This window comes from Urocitellus parryii, chromosome 13, assembly GCF_045843805.1.
Source record: "Urocitellus parryii isolate mUroPar1 chromosome 13, mUroPar1.hap1, whole genome shotgun sequence".
NCBI lineage: Eukaryota > Metazoa > Chordata > Mammalia > Rodentia > Sciuridae > Urocitellus > Urocitellus parryii.
This window is the reverse complement of record NC_135543.1, coordinates 61,497,684-61,519,149: the sequence shown is the minus strand read 5'-3', so window position 1 is coordinate 61,519,149 and position 21,466 is coordinate 61,497,684. Positions and strand designations below refer to the sequence as shown.

The 21,466-nt window shown below is 34.6% G+C and overlaps 1 protein-coding gene across 1 annotated transcript in view; it reads right to left on the bottom strand.

Moving 5' to 3' along the window:
* LOC113177229 (uncharacterized) overlaps positions 1 to 21,466 on the bottom strand; it is a 130,525-nt gene that overhangs the window by 89,006 nt on the left and 20,053 nt on the right. Inside the window, 2 exon segments of the mRNA XM_077792274.1 lie at positions 7,114 to 9,412; positions 20,529 to 20,655. Of these exon segments, the coding sequence (XP_077648400.1) occupies positions 7,114 to 9,412; positions 20,529 to 20,655 (2,426 nt within the window).

The following is a 21,466-nucleotide window of genomic DNA, read 5'->3' as shown; positions in this document are numbered from 1 at the left end:
GAAACAAGCACCCAGCCAAAGGCACACTGAGTGCAAATTCTCTGATGTGGGGTCAGATCAAGAAGTTGATATCAGCTGGCACAGTGGCGCACACCTGTAATTACAGTAGCTCAGGAGGCTGAGGCAGGAGGATCTCCAGTTCAAAGCCAGCATCAGCAACTTAGCAAGGACCTAAACAAATCAGTAAGACCCAGTCTTGTAAGGAAAATAAAAAGACACAGAGAAAAGATGCAGAAGCATCTTTTCTGTACATCACACCATTCTTGCTGAACAGACTGAACCAGAGACTCAGCCACAGTGCAGCCCTCCTCCTAGTCACAGTTTAAGAAATTTAAAGTAAGAAAAGTATGGTGTGATTGCTTCTGCAAAGATGCAGAGTGGCAGAAAGCTTTATTTATATCAGTAGGTTACTTTAGGTCATTAGTGCCATAACTACATTTGGTTTAGTGTTCCTTTATTCCCAGGAGCTGATGTCTGAAATCAAGGTCCAGGCTGATAAGACTCTAGCACAGAACCTCTTCACAAAGGACATTACCATAGCAATAGATACTGCACCTGTATTAGTTACCTTACTAGCATCTACAAGAAACTGCCAAGCATTCCAAGTGTGGGAAACAGTTCCAGTTACCCTGGGACTTTGCTCACCAGAGGAATGCATCCCTGTATACTTCCAGTCAGAATCCCTACATAGTCTCAAATAAAAATATAAAAAAAAGGAATGGGGATGTGGTTTGGTGGTTAAGCACCCTGGGTTCAATCCCTGGTTTTAAAAAAACCAAAAACCTATCAACAAAGAATTTTCTACTTGGCAAAAATAGCATTCATATATGAAGATAAAAGCCAGGTGTGGTGGCTCATGCCAATGATCCTAGCACTGAAAGAGGCTGAAGCACGAGGATTACAAGTTTGAGGTCAGCATCCGAAAAAGACCCTCAGCAACTTAGTGTGATACTGTCTCACAATGAAAAATAAAAAAGGCTGGGGAAATATATCACTGCTAAAGTAGCCCTGGGTTCAATCTCTAGTATCCCCCCCACCACCACCCACCACCCCCCCCAAAAAAATAAAGGATAAATTTATATAATCAAAAATCAAGAAGTCTGTTTTTGGAAACAAATCCTACAAGAAATGCCAAAGAAGTCATTAATCTTAAATTGAATGATAAGATACAGTATCTTGAAGCCATGCAGAAAAATAGGAAACAATGTTAAAGACAGCTATATAGGTAAATGTATAAGCTACTACTACAGCAGAGCTTGTAACTCTTTATATTTGGTTTAAAATATAAGTGTAAAAGCAATATTCATATATTTGCCAAAGGGCACTGCATTTGACCATTCCCCAATGCTATACAAAAATAAGTGGTACGTTATCATGGAAAAAATCTTATTTAACACCAGGTCTGGAGGTTATAACTACAATATCCTGATAGCACCATCAGTTGGTCTCTGGGGGCTACCCACTGATCAGCATAACATGGGATGGCACCAAGGGGCAGAATGTGGAAGAGGAGAAACACGCACAGAAAGAGAGCAAAGAGGGGCAGTTTTGCTTTTTGCATAGCAACTTATTTTCTAAAAACTTCATTCCAAGAGACTAGCATTAATCCCTTTTGAGAGTGGTGCACCCAATGACACTTCCCTCCAACTAGACTCACCTGTTAAATCTCAACATTGTCATAGTAAGAACTAAGCAGGCAATGCTTAAATGATAGGGGGACAAAATCACACCTGAATCAGAGCAGGCACACACTATAAAAAAAGTAGCCTGTGGCAAAAGTATGAAAGAATTTAGGGGAAAAGCTGAAAATAAGCAGAATTTTGTATGTTAATGAAACTAAACTGCTATGAATTCAAACCAATTTTTATAAAGCTGTTAATTAAAACTCATTAAGGAAAAAAAAACATGTCCAAAAGAAAATTAAAATGATACACTGGAAAATCAATTCATCATTTAAAAAGCAGTAAAAAAAAAAGAATGGAAAAACACAAAAACATAGCCATAGAAAATAACTAGCAAAATATCATAAGTCCTTTTCAATCAGTGTTATTTTAAATGCAAATATTGCAAAAATGGATTGAAAGGGATGTGGTAGAACACACTTGTAACCCCAGCAACTCAGGAGGCTTAGGAAGGAGTGCAAGCTTGAGAACAGCCTCATCAACTGAGCAGTGCCCTTTCTTGCAAGTAACTAAACAAGGGTTGGGGATGTCACTCGGTGGTAGAGCACCCCTGGATTTAATCTAGCACTACATAAAAAAAAAAAAAAATCCAGCTGTGCACAAGAGATTCACTTTAGATTTAAAAACAAAAATTAGTTGAGAATGAAAGCACTACACAGAAACAACCACCATAAGGCAGCTGGAATGGCTTTGTGAATACCAGAAAATATAGACTCTGTGGAGAGAAAAAAAAAAGCTGTTGAAGAAAGGGAAAGGCCATTATGCGTTAGCAAAAGTTGTAAATATTTATACATCTAACCACAGAGTCCCAAAATATATGAATGAAAATTATCAGAATTAAAGGAAAAAAGAGTTATCAAAATGGTTGAATACCATAATACCCCACTTTCAACAAGGCATAGAATGTACAAGGAAAATAAGATCGATTTTTAAAAGAAGGACAGAAGAATATAAACCAAATAGAACTGAGGGACTGTATAGAGGACTGCCCAATAAGGCAGAGTGCACAAGAACTTGTAAGTGCTCCTGGAACACTGTCCAGGAGAGACCATATTGGGCCTCAGAACGCTTTAAATGACAATAAACATAAAAAGACTGAGATCAGACTACATGTCTTTTATGATCATAATAAATGAAGCTAGCAAAAAATAATAAAAGGAAAACTAAAAAATTAACAAATATGTAGAAAATAAATAGCATAAAGAAATAAAAAGTAAAATTAGAAAATACTTTAAGCTGAATGAAAAAGATAATACAAAATTGCCAAAACATATGAGGTGAGAAAAAAAACAATTATCAGAGAGAATTTATAGCTATAACCCTGTTATAAAATATAAATGAATAACCTATATTTTACACTTTAAAAGGCAAATTAAGCTAAATCCAAAGCTAGCAGAAGGTGAATATAATGAAGACCTGAGCAGAAATAAAAAAGAGAAACTAGAATAGAAAATAGAGGAGCAGAGGTTGTGGCTCAGTGGTAGAGCACTCGCCTTGCATGTGCGAGACCCTGAGTTTGATCCTCAGCATCACATAAAAATAAATTAAGTGAAATAAAGGTATCATGACCAACTAAAAATAAATATTAAAAAGAGAAAGTAGAATGAAAAAAAAATGGCTCCTTGTAAAGATGGATAAAATTGAAAGCATAAGAGAAAACACTCAAATTATCAAAATCAAACTGGGGACAGACATCAATACTGAATTCACAGAAAAAAAAAAGATAATTTAAAAAGAATACCATGAACAACCATATGTCAATAGATAACCTAGATGACATGGACAAATTTTTTAAAATAAAACTGACTCAAAGGGTTGGAATTGTGGCTCAGTGGTAGAGGGCTTGCCTGGCATGCATGAGGCCCTGGGTTCAATCCTAAGCACTGCACGTGAATAAAGATGCACTGACAACTAAAATATATTCTTTTAAAAAGTGACTCAAAAAAAGAATAGGGGGCTGGGGTTGTGGCTCAGTGGTAGAGCACTCGCCTAGCATCTATGAGGCCCTGGGTTTGATCCTCAGCACCACATAAAGACAAATAAATAAAGGTATTGTGTATATCTGCAAACAAAAAATAATATTAAAAAAAAGAACTGAAAATCTAAATATACCCATAATAAGAGACTGAATCAGTAATCAAAGAAAAATAAATAACATGTAGGTAAGAAATGAAATTAAACTATGTTAGCAGATTAAATGACTTTGTGAATAGAAAACCATCAGGAATCTACAAAAGAACTAACAGCATACAAAAGTGCAGGATCCAAGATGAATACACAAAAAATAAATTCAATTTCAGTAAATTATGATAGAATCAAATAATTAAATAGTAATAACTTTATTAAAAATGAAAAACTTGCAAGTCTCTGGACATTAAAAATCCCACTGAGGGGCTGGATATGTGGCTCAAGCAGTAGCGCGCTCGCCTGGCATGCGTGCGGCCCAGGTTCGATTCTCAGCACCACACACAAACAAAGATGTTGTGTCCACCAAAAACTAAAAAATATACAAAAAAATCCCACTGAAAATTTGTTAAAAGAACTAAGTTAATAGAAAGGCATCCCATATTTATAGAAGACTTAAGGTTAAAATGACAAATATCAATTAGATGCACACATTGAGGAAAACCCATCAAAATTTCCACCTGCCATTTTTGCAGAATTTTAAATGTGATCCACTGTTTAATACTGATGTAAAGGGAATTGTGTACACAAAATACTCAAAAAAGTACAAAATTGAAAGATTGTACTTACAATTCCAATTCTTAATATATATATCTTCAGTATTGCTCAAACTGGATATTCATCTCTCACTCTATAAAATCATCTCAAAATGAATAAAGACCTTTCTAGGGGGGATTGAACCCTGGGCACTTGAGCACTGAGCCACATCCCTACCCTTTTTAATAAACTGGTCTTGCTGAGTTGCTCAGGGCCTAAGTTGCTGAGACTAGCTTGAAGTTCCCACTCCTCTAGCCTAAGCCTCCAGTCACTGGGATTACAAGCATGCATCACCAATATATTACCTCAAAGACAGAAACTACAAGGATAAAACATAGGGTAACACTTACGACTTACAGCATGATAAGGTTTTTATATAACCATAAAAGCACAAAAGACAAACACAAAAATAAATAAATGGGATTACAAACCAAAAGAGCTAGGCACAACAAAGCAAACAACTAAAGAAGTGGAGAGAGGACTAACAAATGGGAGGAAATCTTTGACAGCCATTCATGCAATGCATGAGTAATATGCAGTAATGTAAAAAAAAAAAAAAAATCTAAAACTGGAACAATAACATGTAATCCAGAGGTGGGAGTTGTGGGTCAGTGGTAGAGCACTCATCTTGCACATGTGAGGCCCTGGGTTCAATCCTCAGAACCACATAAATATGAATAAATAAATAAAATAAATGTATTTAGTCCATCTACAACTTAAAAATTAATAAATATTTTTAAAAATGTAATCCAATCTAAAAGTGGGCAAATTATCTGACCAATTTTTTCATAGAAAATACAAATAGCTGATAAAATGTTGACTATAACAAGCCTTCAGGGACATGTGAATCAAATCCACAGTGAGGTATCATCTCACTGCAGTTAGAGGCCATTTGCCAAGAGGGGAAAAAAACTAATTAATGCTCATGAAGATTTGGAGGAAAAGAATTTGCACACTGTTGGTAGTTGTAAATTTGTGCAGCCACTGTGGAAAACTGAAGTTACACATCCTGCTTAATTTTAACCTAAAAAAAACGACTCTGTGAATTCACTAAATTTTATGATGTAACATAACAAATTGAAAAAACATAAATTACAATGACTTAGTGTTCTCCCAATGAGAAGGAAATAATGGAATATACTAAAAAGACAAAATATGTATTAACATGACCATTGTGGAACTGTATCTTAAAACTCGTTTCTAAATAACACCAAATGTTCTAACCATCATTCATAAAATCCCTGAACAGGTGATTAAGTAGTGTTTTTATAACATTCAAGTCACTTATATTAGGTATTACATGAGAAAAAAGAAAGGAGAACAATGCAAATTTGGAGAAATGAGATCATTGTACCTAAAATAGGTTTTGTCTTTTTTTATTTTCTTTAGGTATCTGAGGTTTCTAGTTTACTACTAAATCATCACCAATCTTGAAATTCTTTCAGTTGAATGATTCCCTTTTCTTCTAAAAACTGGCATAAGAAAACACATGCACACACACACACAGTGCCATGAGATTTACAATAAGATTATAATATTTGTATAATTAAGTCAATATGAATCAAACCTTTGTTTTGTTTTGTTAATACACAGAAGTGACACATGGAAAAAATACTATAGGATAAAATTTAAGATACAGAAGTCTGGATTTATTGGCATTTCTATTTCTCTCCCATAACAGTCTTAATTTACAACTAAATACAAAAAGAGAAATATTTAAAATACAATTTTTGATAATATTTGCCACATAATTTGAAGCTTAATTACACTTTCTAAATGGTGTAATAACCATATATATCCAATAACATCTTCTATTATCTGTTACCTATAACCTTTAGGAAAGCAAAATTCTTTTATGCCTGGCAGAATAACATGTGACTCACTATATGGCAGTGTTAACACACTGAAAAGCATTCACTTTATTTTATTTGAAATTCTTTGCTCATATTATGCATGAATGTTAACTATTTCAAATTCCATCATGAAGTCTTTAGAAAAATACAGATTGAATATTTCATTATGATTTCTCCAACTTTCAGGACTGAGTATATTTATGTAATCTTTAATTTATAAGTTGATGTCTTAGAAATGTGCTACCACACTATTCTATTATCTGAGGATTTGCATCAACTAATGAAGTCCAGTAAATTTTAATCAACAGTTAAAGGCAATGCTACGTTCTCCTTTTACAGAATTTCTCTCCATTAATAATTCTCATTTACATCTAGATATAAAGACTTTGCTATAATTTTCTCATTTGTCAAGATTTGATCTCCATTATAAACATTTTGCTGTTATATAAGGCATATATTTTGGACAAAGGTCTTTCCACAGACACTTCCTTCATGAGGTTTTGATACAATATAAATTTTCTGATGTAGAACAAAGTATGAAATTTGATAGTCATTGACACATTATCTTTTTGTTCATTGTAAATGAACCTTTATCCATTTATATATGATGCTGAGAATCGAACCCAGTGCCTCACACAATAGGCAAGCGCTCCACCACTGAGCTACAACCCAAGCCCCCTGACACATTATCGTTTTATAGTTTCTGTACTATGAATTCTCTGATGTTGAAGAAGATGTGAACAACTACTAGCCACATTCCCTACGTTTGCATTGTCCCCTCCAGGATGAATCCCTGATGATGAGTAAGGATTTAGTTTTGATTAAACGTTTTCAAACAACATTTTCATTTGGAGTGCCTCTCTCCGCTATGAGTCCTGTGGTGGCGAGTTAGGGTTGGACAAGACTTAAAAGCTTTGCCACATTCTTTACATTTGTAAGGCTTCTCTCCTGTATGGATCCTCTGATGCTGAGTAAGGGTTGAGGTTTGGTTAAAAGCTTTGCCACATTCTTTACATTTGTAGGGCTTCTCTCCTGTATGAATTCTACGGTGACTAATAAGGTGTGAGTTTATATTAAATGCTTTGCCACAGTCTTTACATTTGTAGGGCTTCTCTCCTGTATGAATTCTACGGTGACCAATAAGGTTTGAGTTTTGAGTGAAAGCTTTGCCACAGTCTTTACATTTATAGGGCTTCTCTCCAGTATGAACTCTCTGGTGTTGAGTAAGGTGTGAGCTTCGTTTAAAAGCTTTGCCACACTCCTGACATTCATAGGGCTTCTCTCCAGTATGAATTTTCTGGTGCTTATTAAGGTGTGAAGTTCTAATGAAAGTCTTGCCACATTCTTTGCATTTGTAGGGTTTCTGTCCAGTATGAATCCAGTGGTGTTGAGTAAGTGTTAGAGAATCCCTAAAGGCTTTGCCACATTCATTACATTTGTACGGTCTCTCTCCACTATGAATTTTAAGGTGTTGAGTAAGCGTTGCAATTTGTTTAAAAGCCTTACCACATTCTTTACACTTGTAGGGCTTCTCCCCAGTATGAATCCTGTGGTGTTGAATAAGGTGTGAACAATCCTTAAAAGCTTTGCCACATTTCTTACATTTATAAGGTCTCTCTCCAGTATGGATCCTCTGATGTTGAGTAAGGTTTGAGTTTCGATTAAAAGCTTTACCACATTCTTTGCATATGTAGGGTTTCTCTCCAGTATGAATCCTCTGGTGTTGAGTAAGGGCTGAACAGTCTTTAAAGGGTTTGCCACATTCTTTACATTTGTAGGGCTTCTCTCCAGTATGAATTCTATGGTGTTTAATAAGGTGTGAACACTCCTTAAAAGCTTTGCCACATTTTCTACATTTGTACGGTCTCTCTCCAGTATGGATCCTCCGGTGCTGAGTAAGGTTTGAGTTTCGATTAAAAGCTTTGCCACATTCTTTGCACTTGAAAGGTTTCTCTCCAGTATGAATCATCCGGTGTTGAGTAAGGGTTGAGGTTTGATTAAAAGCTCTGCCACAGTCTTTACATTTGTAGGGCTTCTCTCCAGTATGAATTCTCTGGTGTTTAATAAGGTGTGAGCTTATATTAAATGCTTTGCCACAGTCTTTACATTTGTATGGCATCACTCCAGTTTGAATTCTCTGGTGATTAATATGATTTGAGCTTTGATTGAAAGCTTTGACACATTCGTTAAATGTGTAGGGCTCCTCTCCACTATGAATTCTTCTGTGTTGAGTAAGGCTTGAAATTTTCTTTGAAGTCCTTTCACATTCTTTACATGGGTAAGGTTTGTCTTCAATATTGATATTAACTTTTGAGCTCTGATGACAGACTTTCCCATGTTTATTAACTTTGCAAAGGTTCTTTATAAAATGAACACACTGGTGTTTTCCATGATTTGAACCAAGGCTAATATTTTCATGAGTTTCACTGCATTCATAATTTTTTTCACCAATATACATACATTGGTAATTACATAGGGTAGAGACTTGGCTAAAGTTCTTGGAGGTTTTATTATAAACATATAGAACTTTCCAAATATCTTTATCTGAATTTTGATTATGCAATAATGGGGAAGCATGAACCTCCCCACTTTGATTAAATCTGTATATTTTGGCACAAGGAGGAACAATTTGTTGTTGATTGCAAAATAGCAGACTTTTTGAGAAGTAACACTCAACATGATCACATTCAGAAATTTGTTCTTTATTTTTAACTCTCTTATCTATACAAATGTTTGAGTCAAAGTTTAAATCAATGCTGCAATTGAAATTGTTCATGTTGTTAACTGAAGCTTGGGACAGACTCCATTTCAGACTTTCCAAATTTCCTTTCAGAGGGAAGATATGGTTAAAAAACTGCTGTGGATATGTATTTAGAAACACAGAGAGCTCCTCAAAAGTGACTGGAATAAATTGAGCTGTTTTCTGAGATGCTATATGTTTTTGATGTCTGCTGACATTGACATTTTCATCATGGATAGTCATCAAACATTTGTTATGCTCATTATGACAAGATTTCAGAACTTCACTCTCTCTGACACTTTCCCAGTCTTTCCTTAGATGTAAATTTTCAATACCTTGACTTCCATGTCTTCCCTTGATGACTTTTTGAGATAAATGTTCTGGCAAAAAGTCTTGGACTTGATGAGAATATACAGCTGAAAGAAACAAAAATAATCAATTATTTCACTTTCTAGACTGGTGAATATAATTTGCAAATATATGAAATTATACGAAGGTGGGACATCAATAAGGGATGTCCCACCTTCATATACTAAACCCATGACTTTCATTATTCCAGAGATATGTGAACTTCAAAACCATATTCTGAAAGAACTGATCTGTAAAAATCTTCAAAACTGCCTGAGACTTCACAGCGCCACAGATGAGCACATCGCTACAGAGACGTGCAGTAGACGGAGGAAAGGGTTACTTTTATCAACTCAACTGTGCAATTAGGGAAAAAATATATCACCTACAACATTCCGACTCAACTGTGCAACTAGGGACAAAATAGCAATACTTTCTCTCTCAGTAAGAAAAAGGAACAGAAAAGCCTGCAAATATTTCTGACTTTATTGGGGACTTTCTAAACACTAGTTTCTGTCTATACAGAGACTTGGAGCTAAAAGGTAGATTTTGGATGACAGTACCCCAGAAACTCAATAGAGCAGAAGAACCCATGGACTTTTAAGAAGAAATATGAGCAAACTTTTATGATGGGAAACATACATATATACTTCTGGAGAAATATTCTGAAAAGAAAATTGAGATGCAACAACAATCTCATAGAGCAGATATCAATATCACCTAGCCAAAGCTAACCCATAGGGATCAACCAAAATGACTTGCTTTATATTTGTTTCAATTTTTTCTATTTATTAATTTCACTGACAAGTCAACCTTTATATACTTACCATGTACATCATGTTTTAAAGTATATATACACATACATGGTAAAATGACTAAATCTAACACATGCATTATTTTGTATAATTAGCATTTTTGTTATTAGAAAACTTTACGTCCATTCTAGTAGCACTTCCTAGGCACACATTACACTACCCGGGCATGGTGGTGCACAACTATAATCCCAGTGGCTAAAGTGGCTGAGGCAGGAGGATAGCAAGTTCAAGATCAGCCTCTGCAACTAGTGAGACCCTGTCTCTAAATAAATAAATGAATGGGTTGGGGATGTAGCTCAGAGGCTATCACTGATACAATTCTCAGTAGCAAAAATAAAATAAAATAGCATTCACCCTTTGTAGAGTAGAACTCTTGACTTATTTACACCCATTAAGATGAAATCTTGCATCTATGACTAACATTACAATCCCCTAAGTCCCATGCCCTGGTAACCACCATTTTATGTGACATTTGAGTTCTACTTTGTCAGTTTCTATGTGAGTCTACTAGTGCAGAAACTGACCTTCTGCCTTATTTCTTTTCTCCTTTTCTTGGGGGAGAGATGAGGAAGGGGGGTACTTGTGATCGAACCCAAAGTTACTTTACCACTAAGCTATATTTGCAGTCCCCCACCTTTTAAATGTGTGTGTGTGTGTGTGTGTGTGTGTGTATTTTTTGAGACCAGGTCTCATTAGCTGCTGAGACTCATCTCAAATGTGCATTCCTCTAGTCTCAGCCTCGACTAGTGAGGATTTCAGGAATGTGTCATTTCATCTAGCCTATTTTTTGTGTATTTAATAACTTTAATACTCCTTTCCCAAATGATGTTAATAATCTACTGTTGGCTGGTTTCCAAGTGAAAAATGTCCAGTGAAAAATAACAGAGAACACAAAGAAAAAGTGAAAAATGACTCCATCAAAGTAACAAAATAAAAGAGTGGGAATTGACCATTAGGAAACTATTATAGATAACCTACAGAACACTAAGTAGCCATTTGAAAATGTTCAACAACTAAACCAGAACAATAGGAAAAATAAATGAAATTCAGACGAAAAATTCCAACATAAGCAATTAGAAACTGTGTAATAGAATTCCTTAAGAAATAATGTTTGAGGGCTGGAGTTGTAGCTCAGTGGTAGAGCACTTGCCTAGCACGTGCAAGGGACTGTTTGATCCTCAACACCACATAAAAATAAATACAATAAAGGCATTATGTCCATCTACAACTAAAAATATTTTTAAAGAGTTTGAGAAATTAGAAATACAAAAAAAAAATAAACAGATATCCAACTTTAAGAATTTCAATCATCTCTAGAAAAAAGCAAAAGATTGAATATAAAGCACATTATACTCAAAGTGTCAAAGTCACAAAGAAAATTTTGAAAGGACCAAGATAAAAGAGGTTTGTCAGAAGTCTTCCAGAAAAGAATAGGGGAATACAGTCAAAAGGGTGAAGAAACAGAGCTAGGAACCAAGAATACTATATCCAGAAATATCATGCTTCAAAGGTGAAAATAAAGACTTTTAAGATATGCAAATACTCAAAAAGTTCCTTTCCTCTAGACCTGGTCCTACAAGAAATACTAAAGGAAATCCTTCCCATTAGAAATAAAATAAACCTACACAACAACATAAATAATTTGAAATTTTAAAGCTTTTTATGAAAAATAAATATAAAATTCTATAGAACTGTAATAATGATAACTTAAAACAATTTTGCTACAGAATTTAAAAGACAAAAGCACAAAATTATCATACCTCTATTAATGCACATGCCATTTCCAAACAGCTGTGACATCAATAACCTAACACTAAGAGAATATTTAAAGAAAATGATTTTTATACAGTATTGACATTAATTTATTATCACTTCAAAATATGATGTAAGCTTAAAGTGCTGTTTTGTATAATCAAAATATAATAAAAACAAACAAATAAGCACAGAAGATATAAGGGGAACAAGGGGAGAAACCAAAGCATGTCACTATAAAAATTAATGAACCACAAATTAAAGCAGTTAAGAAAAGTAGGAAAAGCAATTATAAGAAAAAAATAACTTAAAATGGCAATAGTAAGTCCTTCCTTTTCCGATATATATCAAGTATAAGTGAATTATTATTAGGCACTTTTTATAATGTATGACAAGATTAACAGGGTTAAGCCCCCAAATATCCAACTGAATGCTATCTAGGACTATGTTGCATAGTATGTCATCTTTCAACTTTCCTGTCTATATTTTCAAAGATTGATGTTAGTTATACAAGATTTTTACTATTTTTGTAGTATCATAAAGAGTGGTCCCTTTTGTGGGGATCCGCTCTAAATGACCACACCTTCCAGTCCTGAAACACCAGGCTCTGATCAGTCACTACATTTCGTGGTAACTTGGGCGTTGTCCCAGTTTGGATAGCAAGGCATGGCTCCAGGAGTAGGTGTCACCCAGCGGGGTTGAGTCCCACTCACCTATTCCTTTGTAACCCTACCCCTTGCCTCATTTGATGGCTTCTTCCCAATAAAAGGGTTCAGCATGTGCTCCTCTCTCTTCCCATGAGAGGAGCCATCACAGCACCCAAAGGAAAAGGTATTTCTCTGTCTCTGTAAATTATTTCCTGCAACCCAGTTCACCTGGAGTGACCTGAGTGTTTAGTCGTGGAACTCAACAATTGGTGGCCCGTACAGAGACTCCAGGGTGAATTTTAGAAATTTAGTGGATTTGGAATTTCTCTCCAGAAGTTAAGCATGCTTAGGATTTCAGAGTATTGTGGGCTGAACTGTAGATAGTAAGTGAATTAGAAGAAACATCTGTGATGTTAAACTTTTTTAACATCTGGGAATATTTCATCTTTAGAAAGATAAAATATTTTATTTTTGCAATTCTAAAGACTGTAGTTCTCTCCCATGGGAAAAGCACTTTTGTGTACCTTTTTGGATTGTTTTTGTAAATCTTTATATTTTAAAATATTAGGTATTAAGAGTTACATGCTAAAAACCTGTGCTTGGAGAGTATAAGAGAGAAAAACAAAGAACTTTTTGTGGTGAGACAGGAGATATTCTACTTCTAGAGAGGTATACTTGTTTTTCTGTTGTTTTTTAAAGGTACTCAAACAATTTATATTGCACTTTGTGCCGCATTCTTGTCCTACAGGATTAGAATGGCTACAACTCAGCCACTGTGGACAAAAGACTTTAGCCGCTGTTCCCTATGGGGTCTGTAACTAGACCCACCGCCATCAGTGCTTTTAACCCTGAAACCATCTGGCCTGGGTGCCAAACAGGCAAGGTGTTAGACTGCCCTACGATCTGATAGTAACGCTGGTGTCTGCCGAGAAACTCACCTTTAAAGTGCCCACGTGCTACAAGGGAAAGTACAAAAGACAGAAGGACACACACTGCAAGCACAGGTCAAAGAGTCAAGGCAAACCACTCCCTCAGAAGGGAAATGCAAACAAACCAGATGGAATGCAACTGGCTCCAGAAGCCTTTGCCCCAACAATGGGCAGCTGGCTCCATGGCTACTGCACCTGGCTACTGCCCAAAGCCTAGCCAGCCCCACAGGCTTCCTGGTCCCACCGCCAATGTTTTCACAGGCTTCCCATTGGTCCTTCTAATGTCACTCAGACAGGACTTCTGGTCCCACCTCCCAGCCACTAACCTGTACTTCCTGTTTCCCACAGACCTGCTACTGAAACTACACAGAGCCTGCATTTTTAAGAATGCCCACCTGTAAATGCTAATGAAAAGTATCTTTTTCAGACAAAATCTAATTCCTCAGGTTTCTACGTTGCAACCCTAACCCTGACTTGCTCTCAAAGCTAAAAATAACTTGATTTTTTATCCCTCAACACCTTTATTTAAGACCCTTCCTTTTCCTCTCTATGGTAATATTGCTAAATAATATTCTATTGATGAGAGGTATCAAACATATGCTTCTTTGTATTTTGTTTTCAATTTTGAAGGCTATGAGGATGCATTTGCTTGTCCCAGGAACAAAAGCTGGCAATGTTTCTGTGATAATCAAGAAATCCTTATTCTCATTCCTGAATATAAAATTACAAGAAATGAGCAAATATCTACACAAGGATCTTATTACATGATGTCACAAATATAAAAATGTGCACTACTCATCCAAAGAAAATTAAAATGGATCCAAATATCTTAAGAACCATGTGGTAACATAAAGCTTATACAATCATAAGTTTTGTCATTATTCTTAATACATATTTTTCTAGGTATTTGGATAGCCTATAATTGTTAATGTATAAAATAATTAGCATATGTCTAATTGTTTAGTTAATATGTTTATCTTATTGTTTTCCTTTAACAGAAAACATATACATAATCTATATATACATTTATCTGATGCTCTGCCTTTTGTAATTAGAAATACCTTAAGATAAATGTATTTTACTGTAAATTTGCTTTCAAGTACAACCATCAAGTAATCTCTAACTCTCAAATTATTGTACAAACTTTATAAGATGATAAACAAATATAATTCTATCTACAGGAATATCTAAAGGCTTTAACTATATTTTCATTCAGATATTTCTCCTTATAAAAGGTACAATAATTTGTTTAGATTCTAAGATTTCCAGGAATTATTCCAAATATAGTCCAGGAAAAATTCTAGAAAGAGAAGAAGATGCTTCAACAAAGGAAACAAACACTGTAGGTCCTAAGAAGAAAAAAGAAATCATCTTTGGGTAAAACAAGATCTTTATATTCTATATTTTATTGATAAAAGTATTTTCCTAAATAGGGAAATCTTTAAATCATTATCTAGACAGATGATATAGAAAATTAAAATAACTAAAAAGAGATTTATGTATACTGTACTGACTATAAAAATTTAAACTGATTAATTCAAGGATATTTCAGGCTGTTTCCTTGATTTTAATATACTGATATCAGCTAAGACTTTGTCCATATTTTGACATGATAAAGACCAATTAAAATGTTAAGTTTATTTCCTTTAAGGTCTTTATTTATCTAGTGACTCTTAATGTTTAAGACAAGGATTAATTTTGGTGAATAAATACATATCTAAACACTAAATATATTAAACTGCTGACTTAAATTCCATTTCTGACACTTCTCCTTGGAGACTAAATTTGATTCTTGCATATTACTTCTGTTTGTTGGAAAGTGGTGATATTTGGGAGAGTATTTTATTAGGACTGATGTTTTCCAAAGTCGTATGTTAGTTTTAAGGAATAAAAATTGCAAACCTTGTTGGAAATTCATTGGTACTATATAAGTTCTCTGACTGGGCCTATTATCCATAAAAACATATGGTAAGGCTTATATATTACTCCCTACACTGGGAAGTAACCTTAATCATATTTTTTAAAAGGACAACTAAGAGACACCTAATTAAAGGATAATATTCTAAAATATAGAGATATTTGAGACCTTCTCTCAAAAAGAGATTGAGGGTTATTTTCAAATTGTTAGGATGGATCAACTAATCTATACACTAAAAAATTACAGTGATTAATGAAAGATGTCTCAATTTTATATCTAGCCTCAATTACTATTAACAAAGAAGGCCTTTAAAAATTGCCTACTAGGGGCTGGGGATGTGGCTCAAGCGGTAGCGCGCTCTCCTGGCATGCGTGCGGCCCGGGTTCAATCCTCAGCACCACATGCCAACAAAGATGTTGTGTCTGCCGAGAACTAAAAAATAAATATTAAAAATTCTCTCTCTCTCTCTCTCTCTCTCTCTCTCTCTCTCTCTCTCTCTCTCCCCTCTCCCCTCTCCTCTCCTCTCCTCTCTCACTCTCTCTTTAAGAAAAAAAAAAAATTGCCTACTAAAGACAAAGATCAAAGAAAACCTCTCAAACTTAATATAGACCAAAACAAATTCAGGGAGATTTTTCAAGAGATCCAAATTCATATATTATATATTTCAAAATTTATGCCAGATGTCTAACCTCATCTAGAAAAGTATTATACTATTACTTAGCTAAACTTTAAAATAGAAGGCCATTTTAAAAATAGTTTTAAGAAAGATTTATCTTAACCATGTCCCAGTAACACAGAATAGGGACAAACCTGACAGTTTGTCTGGAGAATAGACAGTTCCCCAGGAAAACTGGTATCCAACAGATAAACAAAATGCCTTAAAAATAATTTTAATAAGACTTTACAAAAATCCTTCTATTTTCATAGAGAGATTTAAAGAGACAATACAGCACCTAAACTTATAGGGAGCCACCCATTTTCAAAAGATGAGTTTATCATCCAATTAGCTCTAGACATTCCAAAGGATTCACAAAGGTTAACATAGTCCTAGCCAAGTTTAGATGTTACACCATAATTAAATGGAGCCCCCAAAAAAGAAGAAGGGCAAGCATACAGACAGAAAGAAATTAAAATGTTAATATTTCCTTCCCCCCAAAAAATAAGCTTTCTAATTAAAAATTTTACTCCTAAGTTAAAAACAGATTTTGAAAAACTCTAAACATTGAAACAGGGCCTAACTTCAAACCCCTGTCAACCCCTGTCTCTGAGAAAAATAACCATAAAAATAATTACCCCTAAAGTATTAGACATCCATAAACAAATCAGCTCAATAGCTGATAGCTAATTTCAATAAGAAATTTTTAACATGATAGATGTTTTCTCAACTTTATTAATGAGATAATGCCCTACGTACATTGATGTTTTTAAAATTAATAAAATCATAAATTATACATAATTATTAGAGCTAACTTTACTACATTATTATAAATAAAGTTATTAAGGATGCTCACACAACTATTTCTTTATACACAAAGATTTTACACAAAGATTAGTTTGACACAACATCCCTCAAGATGTCATTGCTGGGGGTTGGGGATGTGGCTCAAGCGGTAGCGCGCTCGCCTGGCATGCGTGCGGCCCGGGTTCGATCCTCAGCACCACATACAAACAAAGATGTTGTGTCCGCCGAGAACTAAGAAAAAATAAATAAATGTTAAAATTCTCTCTCTCTCTCTCTCTCTCTCTCTCTCTCTGTCCCCCTCTCTCTCACTCTCTCTTTAAAACAAACAAACAAAAAAAGATGTCATTGCTGGTTCAGTGTCATACAAATTCTATATTAGATCATTGTCTTAAACCACACTGTTGACTTATTCTTACCCATTAATATTTGGGATACCAACTCTCCCTTCTTAGGTCAACACTAAGTTTGATAAAAATAATGATAGTTTTTCATGGACTCATAGATAAAAGACTATTCATCTTTCTATTTCATTTTTATTAATAATAAAACAAAACAAAACATCTTTTCTATGCTTAATTAGCATATGTACTTCCTATTTTGGACAGTTGTCTATATTTTTCGCATGCCCTTAGCAAAGGTCACCATTCTTAAGTTTCAAACTCTGTTTCTCACTTCATTCCAAATTAAGAAAATTATTTAAGTTAATTTAAAGCTAATTTCAAAATATAAATCTCTATATACAATTTATTATATTCTTCATTTCTGGTAATTCTGTTAAAGTCAAAAATCAAGTCATACATTTAATAAAGGCTGTTTCTATTTGCCATAGTCCCTTTCCAACACATTAATGTTGGACTTAACATAGCTAGCAGATGACCTTTGTCAAAATTTATGACTAGCTAAGAATAATAAATCCTTTCTTATTATTGAAATACTTGTACTATTATCTATAACTTAAATTGATGATACTACTGTTGATGCCAGGCCTTAACTCAATTTTATTAAATAAAGAAAAGTGGGAAAACAGAAGCCACAGACACATACTGGATCTTAAAAATATTTCAAAAATTTTCTTAACTGTGTTACTGAGAGTCTTATTGCTACTGAACAGGATTCAGTAAATTAAATCAGATTTCAAAAGATAAGTTTAAACCTGTCATTGGGATAATGACTGAGAAACCTGGCACAGGAAGGTAAATTTCCAGCTGCAGAGTTTACAACCATGCAGCTTCACAAGTTTATCTAAGTAAAAATTATGAAGAGACTTCTATGGACTCATTTCTCAGGTCCATTTTTAATGTACATCGTAGTGGGGACTGGAAAGTCCACCAATGAAACTAGATTAACTGTACTGACTGTAATTGTCAGTTATACCTTATGTTGATCCTATGGTAAACAAGCTGTCCGGGAATATTTTTTGAGAAAAAGACAGCATATAAGAAACCTAAACCAGCCAATCATGCTGGCCCTTAGAGGTTAAGACTATATTTACTTATCTGGACAAGTGTCAGATTATTAAAATAGATTTTTCCTAAACAGAGCAGTTATTTACATAAAATATCCACCAATGTATTACTGTCCTAATCATTCTACAATATAAGTTGGCCCCTTTTCTAAGTGGATGGATTGTGCATGTCTTGTCAGTATAACACAAGATGTCTAGAAGTAGTGGATATTTTAGGCTGGTCTCCTAGAATGGACAAGAACGATTACAGGAGGATGCCATAACTCCTAAAAACTTTAACTCTCACTGAGACGGCATCCAAAACGATGTTTTGATGTTGACTTCTGCTAAGTATACTTACCTTACTGGCAGACCCATAGACCCCTTAAATGTGAGAATTAAGAGAAAGAATAATGAATATCCTGTGAGTATACAACTTATCTTTTTGTTTCACTAGTTATTGCCAGCTAATATTTCAGAGCAATAACATGCTGAAGTTAATTCTCAGGCTTTGAAACAGGTGCATCCAATTAGCCAAACCTAGGCAAGCTCCTGGTCTCATGATCCTTGAATGACTACCTTCAGTATTATTCCTTGCTTCTACAATATAGCCATGATAGCTAAGTTTTAGAACTTACAACATATGGATTTTCTTAATAGTTTGACTTAAATTCTGAGTTAAAATGCTCTAGAAGCCCCTGTAATGAATAATGCAAATGAACCCTCTCCACTATGGTTTGTGGAAAGGCTTAAACACATGCCAAATAAAAATGTCTGTGTTACTATAACCAGACATAATGCTTCCCAATAAAATTGGGAAAAGATTAAGAATCTTCTGATGAGTGTTTGGCAGAATAATAATAATAATAATCTAGATCTTCCAAGTTGATTATGTTGTCGAAATGATGTTTTCTACTAATCCTTTTTGTGTTTCAATAGTAGATCATGATGACCTTGAACCAAGAATCCAGTGACTGAAAGATATAATTCCCTAGTTGCTTTTTTTAATATTAAGAAAGGGGGAATATGTGGGGAGCTGCTCTGATGACCATGCCTTCCAGTCCTGAAGCACAAGGCTCTGACCAATCACTACATTTCATGGTGACTTGGGCATGGTGACTTAGGCATTGTCCCAGCTCGGATACCAACATATGGCTCCAGGAGTAGGTGTCACCCTACCCCTTGCCTCATTTGAATGGCTTCTTCCCAATAAAAGGTTCAGCATGTGCTCCTCTCTCTTCCCATGAACACCAAAGTTAAGGGGGGGGGGGGGCTGTCACAGCATCCAAAGAAAAAGGTATTTCTCTGTCTCTATGAGATGATTTCCTGCAGCCCAGTTCACCTGGAGTGACCCTGAGTGTTTAGTCGTGGGACACAACACCCTTTTATCTCTTATTTTACTTTGTCTCTTTATCAAAGTTTTTTCACTTACACGTATTTTACCCTACATGACTTCTAGACTATTTAATCTAAGGTCACGGAGAGTAAAAGAGAAAGGATGGAAAGGAATAACGAAAAATGAATTAAAGGAAGCAGAGGTGGCAAGAATTATATTAAGTAAAACACAATTTGAAACCAAGTTATATGAAATAAAATACATTTTAAGTAAAAAAAAAAAAAACAACTTTCATATGAGACAAAGTAGAATATAACAATAAAAGGCACCTCTCTCTAGGACACTACAGAAACAGTGAATATGTAGGCAATGCACCTCACACTTCCCAAATATAGAAAGCAAATTTGAGAGAATTAAAGAAACAGAAAGAACACGGTAATACTAGGAGAAATCAATCCCCATTTACTATAATGAAAAATAAAACCAGACACAATGGTAATCAGGAACTACAAGACTTCAAAAAATGTTATATAGCAATTAGACTTACAGAGTAAATCTTCTTAATAGTTCATAAAATATTATTCTGGATAAGCCAACTTAAAAGCACAAAATGAACATTAATAAATATTGAAATTATTTTCTAAGCATAATATAACTACCACTGATCTAAAGTGAAGAATGTTTATCACCTTGAGATAGAGAGGTCAATCACAAAGGGAAATATCATTAATATTTTCCTATCTATACTAACAGATGTCCAGTCTTCTCTGAAAGCACGTATCAGAAACATTCATTTGGAGCAGTTTCCAAGAGATAATCTGAAAGGAAGGAGATTTTACACTGATAGTGAATGCTGAGTTCTGAAGGGAAGCCCTGCTCACCCAGGAAGAACAGGTTTCCGTAGTTCTCTAACATCACATCTTTATATAGATTCTGCTGAGAAGGGTCCAGGCAATCCCATTCCTCTTGAGAGAAATCAATGGTAACATCCCTGAATGTCAACGGTTCCTGAAAAAAAGAGAATACGTATATGAGTAGCATAATGACCGTGTGATCACCAATAGTCTTTAATTGGACCCCAGTTGAAATGTTACGAGAACCAGTTCTCACCCAGGCAGCTGACCTCCATTATTCAGTAATATACTTTTAAACACACTGATGTGCTCTAATGTATTATCTAACTCTGAAGAGAGAAGATGATATAAGTAAAAAACATATATACTACTAAAAAGAACAAATAAAAAATTTTAAGTATATACTAAACGTTTCTAAAATAAAATGTAAAATTAAGGCATCAACACAAGAATATACATTTTAACCATGTTTGCAGAAGATCAATTGTATATATTTCTCAAATGAGAGTTACATTGAGTAAGAGGATGCTTCTCAAATTTTAACATGTACAAACATGAATTAGAAATTTTATGAAAAAAGCAGGCAATGATTCAGCCGTTTTGGAATGTAATATGGATTTCTGAACACAGAGCAAGCCCTCTAGTGATTCCAATGCCAATGGTCCAAAGAAAAGCCCTTGAATAGCAATGAAGTAGAATGATAAAGGAAAATTTGATGAATTTGAATTCCAATGTTAAGAGATTTATGCATTTCATTATAACAGCAAGGAACAACAACAATCCTTTTGGATTGTTTTGGTTCACTGCAAATATATAAATATCACTCTAAGTGGTTTTCATACCTTATGTATAAAACCCATAATAACCTATGAGAGACCTAATAGTTTTCATCTTTTATGCCATTTTATCAAACATCCAGTAAATGGTAGAATCCAGGTTTTATCCAAGTTTTTCTGACATAATTC